Here is a 13,730-nt window from a genome sequence, read left to right as displayed (position 1 = left end):
TTCTTCAATCAAATATTACAGATTATTTCCTTGATTGATCCAGTTAACCTCTCCTTTAGATATTTCAGTCATGTTTAAGCATCATTGTGTAAACAGAACTTCTTTCTTGAGAAAAAAATTTAGATTTAAAACTGTGTAGTATTTTAAAGTGTCTCCATTTAATTCACTAAAAGCCTTTAGAAACATACTAACACAAGAAAATTTAATCTTCATAAGGGTATAAATGTCCTTTATTCCTTACAAAACCCAGAATAAAATTTTAATAAGCTATATTTTTCTTCTCTTATCTGTAGAAATTATATAGATATACCAGATTGCAGAGAAGAGGAAATGTTGAAGCAATTGTATAAAAATGTATAAATGATTTGTGCACATATGTCATTTGATTCTTCAAAAATTAATTCTATATAAAAATTAATTTATTCTATTATAAGGATAGTAAGAAAGGATACCATGCACATATAATACACATCTTAGCACTGCCTGTATAATGATTCACAGAGGAAAGTATAACTGCCCTATAAGGGAGTGTGCTAAAATATCCATATTATATATCCTCTTTGGATAGAAAATATGAGAATAGTTCTAGCATATCCCTGAGATAGTGAAAAATTAAATTAATCATTTTTAGGCAATTATATTGCGTTCATTAATGTCAAATAATCTCACTTAGTGGAAAGGCACAATGAAGCTAAATTCAAGAGATGTAATCTCAGGCATCTTTTTTATGCCTCTAACTATAGATGATTCTATACAACTGGGTGACAAAGAGTCTCACTCTGACCGAGGCTGGAGTGCAGTGGTACAGTCAAAGTTCATTGCAGCCTCAGGCTCAAGCCATCCTCCAACTTCAGCCTCCCAAGTAGCTGGGACCACAGGTGTGCACCACCACATCTAGCTAATTTTTTTCATTTTTTGTAAAGATGGAGTCTCCCTATATTGCTCAGACTCATCTTGAACTCCTGGGCTCAAGCAGTCCTCCTGTCACGGCCCACAAAAGTGTTGGGATTATAGGCATGAGCCACCATGCCTAGCCTGATTCATTATTAAATGGAGAAAAATGATAATCTCTCAGGTTATATCCAATTTTAAAATCCAAGATCAAGTGAGTGAAAACTTGGTGAGAGGAAAGTTTCTTTTAACATTAGCCAGTACCCAAGTTAGAAATATATTTTTAAAAAGGAAAATAAAATTCTAAAACTTAAAAATGCCATGATTGAAGTTAAGAATTCAATCGAGGACTTTGACAGTGGCCTAGAATAACAAGATAAAATTCCTGAAGTAAAAGATGGGTCAGAATAAAACATAGATTATGAAACACAGAGAAAAAGTGATTTAAAAACAGAAATGGCATATAAAAGACAAGGGATACGGTGAAAAGATTTAACATACATGTACTTATAGTCACAGAAGAATATAAAAGAAAAATACGAAGTAGAAGCCATATTTGAAGGCATACTGCTAAGTCTTCTCTTAAACTGATAAAATATTATCAACCCACAGATATAAGAAGCTTTGAAAACTGCAAGCGAGATTAAAAACGAAGCAAATTAACACTGGGCACATGATAGTAAAGCTGTTAAAAATGAAAAACAGAGTAAGTATACAAAGTAGCCAGAGAGAAAAAAAGACACACTAATTGAACAATAAACTTGACAGCCATCATCTCAAAAGAAGACCATGGAATGTCATCTTAAAAGTGCTGGCAAAAATAACTTTCATTCAATACCCAAAACTGTTTCTCAAAAGTGATAGTAAAATTAAGACATTTCCAGATATATAAAAACTTAAAGCTTTCTTTACCGGCAGGCCACACTAAAGGAAATGTTAATTTCTTCAGAAGGAAAATGATCCCAGAAAGAAACACAAATAGGTGTTAACAAAACAATGATAATAATGTACTATGTGTCTAGAATATATAAATAATTGAAAGGCATATCAGTAACAAAAAGTAGGGTACAAGTAAATGGTATAAGGATTCAAGGTCTTAGCATTGCCTGGAAGTATTAAAAGTATTGACTTAATTGAGATAATAAGTCAAGGACGTGTGTTATAATCAATAAAAGAGGAAGTCAAAGAGGAAATCAATAAAACAATTTGTAAAAGCATATGTAACTTAAAAAGATAACAGAGGTAGTGACATCAGCAAGATGCTGTTATAGGAATCCCCAGACCCTCCACAGGTATACCAACTCGACAACAATACAAGGACCAATTCCCATGGTGATAAGTGCCGGAAACCAGTTAAGAGGGTCCTGGGCTCCAAGCAAGTGTAAAACTAGCTGGGCAATTTTCTAGGGCCCTTTCCCTATAGTCCCATCCAGCAGCACAGTTCCATTCAAACAGGGGGAAACTCCCAGCTCCTATCTTCTCCCTGAGAAGGGAAAGAGAAAATAAAGCATGCATTCAATGTTCTGACTTTTCAGGGGAGCTGTCTTGCATATCTCAGAGCACTGATGGAACCTGGCATATTCTAAATTCCTGAGGGCAGCTGAGAATAATAGAGAGCTGGGTGGTGGGCTGATGCTCCTCAGGACCTGTGATACAGCACACAGAGCACAACTCAGCTCAGCTCTCTCTCCCTCATGAGGGAAAGAGAAGAGTAAAATGCATCCAAAGTTCCTGAATTTTAGTGGGCAGTCCAAGTTTCTGTCTCACTTGACTCCAGGCACTGATAGGATTCAGCAGAATCTATAACTGAGGGCTTCTCAGAACCTAAAAGAGCTGAGTGAATACTGCTGCTCCAGAGGGCCCACAGTACAGCACACGGACACCACAGAGGGAAAAAGATTAGAGCTTCTTAAAAAAAAAAAAAGTTGGCAGATCCCTCTAATTAGGAATTATACACACAAGTCCACAGAAGATGCATCCACAGAAAAGGTTTGAGAGGTCCCTAGAATCTCTAGCCAGCCTGATTAGTAAAGATCTTTCCATGTACAAATCCAGGCCATAAAGACTGGGAGAGGTAGCTGGTGTGTTTTTGTTTTTTGTTTTTTTGAAATGTATAGATATCAACACAAAGTAATAAGGAATATGAGAAAACAGGAAACACGGCCCAATCAAATAGCACGTGCCCACACACACATACACACACACACACACACAGACACACACCTCCAGAAACCAAACCTAAAGAAATAGAGCTATGTGAATTACTTGACAAAGTATTCAAAATAATTGTCATAAAGATGTTCAGTGAGCTCAGGAAAATAATGCATAAGCAGAATCAGAATTTCAGCAGATAGAAAATATTCAAAAGAACTAACAAGAAATTTTGGAACTGAAGAATACAATAATTGAACTGAAAATTTTACAGACATGTTCAACAGCAGACTTAATCAAGTAGAAGAATGAGTCAGTGAACTCAAGGACACATCATTTGAAATTATCCAGACAGAGTAGCAAAAAGAAGAAGAAATGAAAGAGAGTAAAGAAAGCCTAAGAAATTGATAGGACATCCTCGAGCAGGCTACTCTACTCATTATGACAGTTTCAAAAGAAGAAGCCATGAGAGAAAAGGACAGCTTATTTTTCAAAATTACATCTGAAAACTTCCCAAATATGAGGAAGGAAATGGACATCAAGATCCAAGAAATGTTAACAATTTAGAAAGCAGCAAAAGAAAAATGCCTCATCACGTAAAAGAGAACACCCCTATTTCTACCAGTAGATTTCTCAGTAGAAACCTTGCTATCCAGAAAGGGGTGAGATGTTATACTGAAAGTGCTGAAAAGAAAAAGAACTGCCAACCAAGAATACCAAATCCACCAAAGTTTTTCTTCAAAAATGAAAAAGAGATAAAGACCTTCCCAGTTAAACAAAAGCTGAAGATGATCACAATTAGACTTGCCTTACAAGAAATGTTAAGAGGGAGTCTTTTGAGTTAAAATTAGGGGATGCTAAACAGAAATACATAGGTATTTTATTAAAGTATAAAGCTCACTAGTAAAGATAAATATATAGATAAAAACAGAATACTATAATACTGTAATGGTGGTACATGTCACTTTAAAATCTGATATTTTAAAATCTGATTAAAAGACAAAAGTACAGAAAAACTATAAAATAATGTTAATGTATACACAATATAAAAAGATGTATTTATGACATCAATAACACAAAATTTGGGTAGGGGAGAAGTAAACATAATAAGTTTTGTGATTGTAGTAAAGATGCTATCAGTTTAAAATACATTTTTATAAGAGTTTTAAAATGTAAGCCCCATGGTAACCACAAAGAAAATTCCTATGGAAGACATACAAAAGAAAACAGGAAAGGAACAAAAACATAACATTACAAATCTCAATAAAACACAAAGGAAGACAGTAAGAGAAAGAAAGAGGCGCAAAAAGTCTACAAGCTGCAAACAACGATTAACAAAGAGGCAACAGTAAGTCATGCCCTATCAATAATTACTTTAAATAAAAATGGGATAAACTCCCCCAATCAAAAGATACAAAGAGGCTGAATTGATTTTTTTAAAGACCCAATTATATGTTAACTACAAGAGATTTGCTTTACATTTAAAGACTTAGATAGGCTAAAAGTTAAAGGATATTTAAAAAAATTCATGCAAATTATAACCAAAAGAGTGCAAATGTGGAAACAGCTACATTAGACAAAATAGTCTTTAAGTCAAAAAGTGTCATAAGAGACAAAGAAGGACATTATATAATGATAAAAGGTCAATTCACCAGAAGGACATAGCAATTATAAATACATACGCACCCAACATTAAAACACCTAAATATATGAGGCAAACATTCACAGAAGTGGAGAAATAGATAGCAATACAATACAGGCAAGTGTTGTATAACAACGTTCCAACCAATAACAGACCACATGTACAAGAGTAGTCCCATAAGATTATAATGGAGCTGAAAAATTCCTATCACCTAGGAAGGCAATATATATTGCTCTGATGTCCTATAATTCCAAAAGACTTTAGTTAAAATGGATATATAAAAAGAGGTAAAATTTTAACCCAGGGAAATTCGACTCTTAGAAATAAATTTACGAAGAAGTTGATAGAGAAAAACAATATGAAAATTAAACAAAAAGATGTTATACACTCACCTTCGCAAAGGATTCCTCAGTTGTCTGCAGCTGATCTTCTCTGTCCCTAGAGTCAGGTAAACTGGGGCTGAAGGCCATGAGGTCGGTCTTGGGTGGGCCCTCACCAGAGCACACCCTCGGCCTCCTCTGCTGCGAATATGACCAGCTCCCCACAGCGCTGGAGCACACCAGCGTGGGCTTAACCCGAGCGCACGCGCCCTCGGTGGGTGGCGCCGAGCACCGCAGCGCGGTGTACAGCAACAGCGTGAGCACCAAAAGGCTGGACACCGCGCAGATGGCAATGATCAGGTATATGTTGACATCCACCAGCACAGCCTCGGGACCCACAGCGCCCGCCAACGCCCGCGAGGAGGCCTTTGGAGCCTGTCCACTCTCCACAAGTGACACCAGCACAGTGGCCGTGGCCGTCAGCTCGGGCTCGCCGTGGTCCTTCACCAGTACCAGTAGGCGGTGGCGCGGAGTGTCCGTTTCGTCCAGGGCACGCGTTGTGCTGATCTCGCCCGTGTACAGCCCCACGCGGAATGGGATGCGCGCGCCACCAGTCCCCGGCTGCAGCTCGTACGAAAGCCACGCATTGTAGCCTGAGTCAGCATCCACCGCGCGCACCTTTGCCACCACGTGGCCCGCACCCACCGACCATGGCACCAGCTCGCTCACTGCGCCACCAATGCCACCCGCCCGAGGCGCTAGCAGTGCTGGCGCGTTGTCGTTTTCGTCCAGCACGAACACCTGCAGCGTCACGTTGCTGCCCAGAGGCGGCACGCCCCCGTCGCGCGCGCTCACTTGGAACTGCAGCAGCTCTAGCTCCTCGTGGTCCAGCGGCTGCAGCGCGTACACCTTGCCGCTCTCCGCGTGTACCGACACGTAGCTCGACAGCGCGCGCTCCCCTACCCGCCGCTCCACCAGCGAGTAGGACACCAGCGCGTTCTCCTGCGCGTCCGCGTCCCACGCAGACACCGTGAAGATGTGGCAGCCCGGCGGGTTGTTCTCCTTCACGAACACTGTGTACTCGGGCTGCGCGAACGCCGGAGCGTTGTCGTTCACATCAGCCACATCCACAGAAACACTGGCCGTGGCCCACAGTGAAGGCGAGCCCCCGTCCCGCGCAGTCACCACCAGCTCATAGGCTGACACGCTCTCGCGGTCCAGGGCACTGTCCAGCACCAACGAGTAGTAATTCTTGAAGGTGGACACCAGCTTGAAGGGGACGTGGGACGTCAAGAAGCAGGTGACCAGCCCATTGACACCCATGTCTTTGTCGGACACGCTGATCAGGGCGATGACTGTACCCAGTGGAGCGTCCTCTCTAATTGGAAGTGATAAAGACTTGAATTCCAAATCTGGGACATTATCGTTGCTGTCTTCTACTTCCACAATAACTCTACAATGGCCAGAAAGTGGGAGCTGTCCCTTATCAATGCCCTCTACAATAATTTCATAGGATTTGCTTTCTTCAAAGTCAATATATCCCTTTACAATAATTTGTCCAGTAATTGGATCTATGTGAAACTTGGATTTCACATTTGGCGAAATATCATTTGAGAATGAATAAACAATGTCCCCATTCAATCCTTCGTCTAAATCTGAGGCGTTAAGTTTAATTACCAATGTTCCATTAGGAACATTTTCTGGTAATCTCACCTTATAAATGGTTCTGTCAAAAGCTGGGGCATTGTCGTTGGCATCCAGTATTGTGATGAGTAACTGAACGGTGCCAGTCAACTCGGGTTTGCCTCCATCAGTGGCTGTGAGCACTAAACGAATCTCCGGAGCTTCTTCTCTGTCTAAAGATTTCCGTAATATAAGCCCAAGACCTTTCACCAGCTCGTCATCAGATGGTTTTTCCAGAGAAAAGTATTCATTTGGGCTCAGTCTGTAAGTGAGCAGGGCGTTCTCCCCGATATCTGCATCCGAGGCGCCCTCTAGTGGAAACCGAGAGTCAAGCGGCCTGGATTCCGCGATGAACAGATTCTTTTGTGTCGCTGGGAACACCGGAGGGTTGTCGTTAATGTCCTTCACCTCCACGTCCACATGGAAAACCTGCAGCGGCCTGTCCACGATCACCTCCAGGTGAATGCTGCACTCCGCGCTCCGCCGGCACAGCTCCTCGCGATCGATCCGAGAATTCACAAACAAAATGCCATTCTGCAGATTTACCTCCAGAAGGCCTCCGCGGCCCTTGGACGCCACCCGGAACAGGCGCGGCACCAGCTCCGCCAGCTCCAGTCCCAGGTCCTGCGCGATGCGGCCCACGAAGGTGCCGTGTTTCGCCTCCTCGGAGACCGAGTAGTGGAGCTGACCCTTCCCTCCCTCCCAGGCTACGAGGAGAAGAAGCAAGAGCAGCAGACGCCGGGATTCTTGGCCGCTTCCCCAGGAAAACGCCATCTTTAGTGCATAGTATTTTGTTCTGATTAAATATCGTTTCTCAAAGTCAAGGGAAATCTTTTAATCGGTCGGTCAAGTGCAGCTGCATCCTCCATATTTCAGACTCCAAAGAGTGCATATGGTTCCTTCCAGTAAGAATAGAAGGAATTTTCCCCTCTTCCGTCTTCTCTCATGTATTTTGTGGTAAAGAGCGACATCATGTGGCTCCAAACCGTAAGTAGCAATTGTGGAAACCCACACACACTGTACTATGAACTACTTGGTTTTATTTATTCTTTCAGCCGTTTTGGAGAATAGGAATACATTTTGTACTACTGTGGTACACATTGTACCACTGATTGATTGAGTGTGGTCCTTAGTTTCGCCATAGGGGCAACTTTTACTTCAGTAGAAATAATTTTTTCAACACAGGTTTAAATAAGTATTACAGAGACCTAACTATACACTTTATAAACATGTAACCGTAAAGCATTGATTAGAAAAATTCATTACAGATTCCTGTGTTCCCAAGAATTCTAGGGTTTTTTATTAATGATAACACCCTCTTCACCCTAGTATTTCTGGTGTTGTAGACTTGAGGGAACTGGTCTCTAGGGAATTTCTGGTGCCAAGAACAAGCTATTGAAAGGGAAATTTGCAGATGTTTTATAAAAGGATCAAAGACCATCAGCATTTAATTAAATGTCTTCCTTGAGTCACGTCATGGCTGAAAGTGCAAGGAAGCAGGAAGTTATAGCAAATAGCTTGCATGGAAAAGCATTCCAAATAATTTTATTCATTGGAACTCATTTGCTCCCATGAGCAATGCTAGTATTCTCATTTTGACTCTTACAGTTTATAAGTACTTGCTTGTTCTCCAGTATGTAATGTGCCTAAGCTTCTGTTTTCTCCCATAGTGCTTATATATTTTAGCCAAACTGAGTATTTCCTACTTCCAATAGCGTTTTGAAATAAACATGTTCATTTTGTCCTGTCTATAAGTAATCCACATGATTTCTAAACTCTTCTAAAGCCAATTTACCCCATTTTATAACCACTTAAAACTTCCCTGACCCGTGAAGAATGTCATGGTCAAACCAATTGAACAGGTATTTTTTCTTCTTTTACAAACTGCAGCACCAGAGTGGAATCGTGTGGACCATTTATTACATTAATTTATCTCTTATAAGCATTTGAGTATGTGTGTCCTTTTTTGGAATATATATTTTAAAGGGAATAGTTGTATATTAATTGTTTAATAGCTCAGAGGGACTTACCTAATATTTGCTAAATATTTACCCTGTAGAAAAGGTTTGGTTTCCTTCCATTGCCTAATATAATGCATTAATTTAAGGTGATCGCATAGCTAGTTGGGAAAATGTGGTGTTTCAACAGCCTCTATAATTTTCTAAAGATACAAAAAAAGTCTCTAGACATTTCCCCAATTAAGATGTATTTCAAGTTCCATGTTGAAAACTTGGGTTTTAGCTTAATTTTTATTCCAATTCTTGGTAATCACGATCTTTGAATCATCCTGGGTATTAATGGGGAATGAAGACTTCCCAATAAATAAACCATAATACATTTTCTTACATAAAGAAATTTAATATATAAAGACATAATGGCAGCCATTTAAAAACTTTCCTTGCCTCCTATATTCATAAAGTTCTTTTCCTCCTGTTTGTCTAAACAAAAAATCAATCTAGTGAAAATAGCTTTACTCTCCCTCTCTATTGAAGAACTACACTCACACAAACACACACACACAGAAAAACCAAAACAACAACAAAAAACCCACCAAATTTCTGAATCAAACAGAAACCAGAGTACTTTCACTATTTGGGGACCCAAACTATATTTTTACAAAATGATCATTGACATCAAGCACATTGGAAAAAAGGAGGAAGAATTCCATTTTCGCCCATTTCATTTGTAGTATTTTCATTTACCAGGTATTTTAATGTACAGATGGGGAATGCAGCAGAATAGAAATGGTGTTTATTTGGTAGCTAGTCAATATTTATTTGGCATAGCATCAATCCATCTGTGAAGTGAAAATTCCAAAGTCTTCAAAATGTCTTTGCCAAGAGTCTTGTTAGACAATAATTTCAAGAGGCAAGCTGGATTTGAAGATTGAAGTTCCATATCTGGGAAGACAAGTACTTTGGCTGACTCTATTATATTCCAGAAGCTGATAACAGAACTAAATTTTTAAAATACTGACCTGAGATGGACACAATATGGCTACTACTTCATGGACAAGGGAGCAACAAAGGATAGTGCCAAAAAAGGAAATAAAGAAAATGGAAGTGAGGGGAAGAAGAGGAGTCAAGAAAAGTGTCTATTTTACATGTTAGACCTCCCGCACTGTCAATGAGTATTAACCAGGTTTCAGTTGGTTACTATTTCTCTCCAGTGGTAGGGAAACTTAAATGGGAGTCCAACTAATTGCTAGAGGAGATAACCAAATATGTAGGGGGAGTGATTAGAAAAAAGTCTACCTTCAGTTTCATTTGGTTCTGGTTATTTGGAGTTTTCTACTTACTGCATGGCACACATTAATAGGCAAGATGCTATTCAGAGAAGGTAACCAGTAATAACATTATAACATTGGCTTATCAAACTTATTTCATATTAGTATCCTTAGTATGGTATGCAAAAGGCACCAATGAATAAAAAGTTTTGCTAGTAGGGGTAGTTTTAAAATTAGATACCATAATTATTTTCAAGATATTGTTCAGATTGAAAATTATTTTTAACAAGATTTAAAACATTCTTTTAAAATGAATATATAAATATACTACAGAACTATTAAATTTTCACTTCATATTGATATTTTAGTTATTAGTAATAATAAATTTGAACATATAACACAGTAGTATTATTAAAGTAGTATTAAATAAAGTAGTGATAAACTAAAGATGAACAAAGATACAATTCTAAATGCAATTGTTATTCTCGATTTTTTTCCAAACTGGGAAATCAAGAAACAATAAACGGTATTGCCAAATTAGAGCACAAGGCCTAAAATGAATCATATTCAAGTAAAAAGGAAGGGTTGAAACTCCAAACAAATGAATAAGAGAATAAAAGAAGTTCCATAAAAGACAACAGGTGTAATGATCTAATTTTTGAAACTGAAGGTGGAAAAGCATAATCAATAGGGAGTTACAAGCATTTAGGCGAACTCATAAAATGAGCAAGTAGCATTCGTACTAACAGGTAGTAGGAAGACCAAATGAAACGTGGCAAAAGATATTGAAGGAGCATTGTGTAGGGATAAGTATAAAACAAGTAGAAGTCAAATTCTCTAAATAATACAATTCATCTAAGAAAAAATATTTGTCTTATACCCAGGCATTTAGCAATAAAATAATCCTACTACTGCACCTAATAACAAAACAAAATTACAAGTGTGGATCTCATAACTTACTGCTGATTTGGTTCAAAAATTAGCAACAAAAATCTTAGCATTTTAACCACAAAACCACAAAACTGGAAAAGTCTAATTATGAATCACATAACTCATACTTAACTATTAACGTATTTCCAAAGGAGTGGAAACATTGAGGAATGAAAAACAAAGACATTTTGGAAAGAATAAATAAAAATTACTCACTTTGGCTGAGAGATCAACGTCCACATCCTGTTTCTCCTCTCTATCCCGGCTATTTGGGCAAGGAGGAAGGCTAGGGCTAAAAGCCATGAGATCAGTCTTGGGCAACCCCTCTCCAGAGCACACCCTCTGCTGCCTCTGCTGCGAGTATGACCAGCTCCCCACCGCGCTGGAACACACCAGCGTGGGCTTGCCCAGCCCACAGGCGCCTTTGGTTGGCGGCGCGGAGCACCGCAGAGCAGTATATAGCAGCAGTGTGAGCACCAACAGACTGGACACCGCGCAGATGGCGACGATCAAGTACACGTTGACATCCACCAGTGCAGCTTCCCGGCCCGTGGCGCCAGCGGACGCCTGGGACGAGGCCTTGGGTGCCTGGCCACTCTCCACCAGCGACACCAGCACAGTGGCCGTGGCGGCCAATGAGGGTTCACCGTGGTCCTTCACCAGCACCATTAGGCGATGGCGCGGGGCGTCCACCTCGTCCAGGGCACGGGTCGTGCTGATCTCTCCCGTGTACAGCCCCACGCGAAACGGGATGCGCGCACCGCCGGTCCCAGGCTGCAGCTCATACGAAAGCCACGCGTTGTAGCCTGAGTCGGCATCCACTGCGCGCACCTTCGCTACCACGTGGCCAGCACCCACTGACCGCGGCACCAGCTCGCTCACTGAGCCACCGATGCCACCCACCCGAGGCGTCAGCAGTGCCGGCGCGTTGTCGTTCTCGTCCAGCACGAACACCTGCAGCGTCACGTTGCTGCCCAGAGGCGGCACGCCCGCATCGTGCGCGCTCACCTGGAACTGCAACAGTTCCAGCTCCTCGTGGTCCAGCGGCTGCAGCGCGTACACCTTGCCGCTCTCCGCGTGCACCGACACGTAGCTCGATAGCGCGCGCTCCCCCACCCGCCGCTCCACCAGCGAGTAGGACACCAGCGCGTTCTCCTGCGCGTCCGCGTCCCGCGCAGACACCGTGAAGATGTGGCAGCCTGGCGGATTGTTCTCCTTCACGAACACCGTGTACTCGGACTGGGCGAATACCGGCGCATTGTCGTTCACGTCGGCCACCTCCACGGACACGCCGGCCGTGGCCCACAGCGAAGGCGAGCCCCCGTCCCGAGCAGTCACCACCAGTTCATAGGCCGACACGCTCTCGCGGTCCAGGGCGCTGTCCAGTACCAACGAGTAGTAATTCTTGAAGGTGGACACCAGCTTGAAGGGGACGCGGGGCGTCAGGGAGCAGGTGACCTGTCCATTGACTCCTGAGTCGCGGTCGGACACGCTGATCAGGGCGATGACTGTGCTAAGTGGAGAGTCTTCTAATACAGGTAAAGACAGTGATTTAATAACTAACTCAGGTACATTATCATTGATGTCCACAATTTCGAGTAGAACTGTGCAGTGATCTGACATTGGGGGATTTCCTTTATCCGTGGCTTCTACCTGGATTTCATATGACTTACTTTCCTCGAAATCTATGTTGCCCTTTACACTGATTTGTCCATTGACTGGATCTAAATGGAATTTTGACAGAATATCTGCTGACATGTCCGTATGGAAAGAATACGCGATATCCTTATTTACTCCTTCATCCAAATCGGTAGCGTTAACGGTCACCACTAGGGTACCATTTGGTGCATTTTCGAATAATCTGACTTTATAGATCGTCCTCTCAAACGCTGGGGCGTTGTCGTTTACATCTAAAACAGTGATCTTTAGTTGAGTCGTGCCAGTGAGTTCTGGTTTCCCACCATCAATTGCTGTTATTAGTAAATAATGCTTAGGAGTGTCCTCTCGATTTAAATTTTTTTTCAACACGAGTCCAAGGGATTTAATTTCCTCATCATTTCTTTTAACGTCCAAGGTAAAATATTCAGTGGAATCAAGACTGTAAGTCAACAACGAATTTGTTCCGATATCTGCATCTGATGCGCCCTCTAGCGAAAACCGAGAACCAGGCTGTCGGGATTCGGAAATAAACAGATTCTTTACAGCCATTGGGAAAACTGGCGCGTTGTCATTAATGTCCTTCACTTCCACGTCCACATGGAAAACCTGCAGCGGCCTGTCCACGATCACCTCCAGGTGGATGCTGCACTCCGCGCTCCGCCCGCACAGTTCCTCGCGGTCTATCCGAGAATTCACAAACAAAATGCCATTCTGCAGATTTACCTCCAGAAGGTCCCCGTGTGTTTTGGACGCCACCCGGAACAGGCGCGGCACCAGCTCCGCCAGCTCCAGCCCCAGGTCCTGCGCGATGCGGCCCACGAAGGTGCCGTGTTTGGCCTCCTCAGAGACGGAGTAGTGGAGCTGGCCGCTCCCCACCTCCCAGGCTGCGAGGAGCAGAAGAGAAAGTAGCAGGCACTGGGCTCCAGGATCTTCTCGCCAGGAGAACAACATTGCAAGTATTTTCCAAATATTAGATTGCCTTTACATTGATCCAAAATTTAAAAATAATTCGAGTTCCTTATCTTCATTTCTTAAACTCCTCGGTGTTAAATTTTAGAGAGGATGAAACAAAGCAGTATCTGAATACGTAATGCCCGCTGCGTTTCTTTTGTGGAGAAAGACCTTGTGGAGGGCAGCGACATCATGTGGCTAAACGTGTAAGTATTAAATATGTAAATATATCTTCTTTTCCTTGTATGTCGTTTGAACTTTCCCAAATTTTCTAGTT

At 41.8% G+C, this 13,730-nt stretch overlaps 1 protein-coding gene across 5 annotated transcripts in view; it reads right to left on the bottom strand.

Annotated features, from left to right (window-relative positions):
* The window catches only part of LOC116471606 (protocadherin alpha-C2), a 206,068-nt gene that overhangs the window by 186,207 nt on the left and 6,131 nt on the right, over positions 1-13,730 (bottom strand). Inside the window, exons 1-2 of one of the 5 annotated variants that reach the window (XM_032158132.2) lie at positions 11,060-13,517; positions 8,665-9,587 (exon numbers count right to left, since the gene is read on the bottom strand). The exons of 1 other annotated variant lie outside the window; for it this stretch is intronic. In XM_032158132.2, coding sequence (XP_032014023.1) covers positions 9,549-9,587; positions 11,060-13,453 — 2,433 coding nt within the window. In that variant the 5' untranslated portion in view covers positions 13,454-13,517 and the 3' untranslated portion in view covers positions 8,665-9,548. Of the gene's footprint in view, positions 1-5,076; positions 7,655-8,664; positions 9,615-11,059; positions 13,596-13,730 lie in introns of those variants that run through there. 3 more of the 5 variants (XM_032158133.2, XM_032158127.2, XM_058439927.1) reach the window with 3 other exon arrangements.

This window comes from Hylobates moloch, unplaced genomic scaffold (genome assembly GCF_009828535.3).
Source record: "Hylobates moloch isolate HMO894 unplaced genomic scaffold, HMol_V3 SCAFFOLD_6, whole genome shotgun sequence".
Lineage (NCBI taxonomy): Eukaryota > Metazoa > Chordata > Mammalia > Primates > Hylobatidae > Hylobates > Hylobates moloch.
This window is presented reverse-complemented; position numbering and strand designations above follow the sequence as displayed.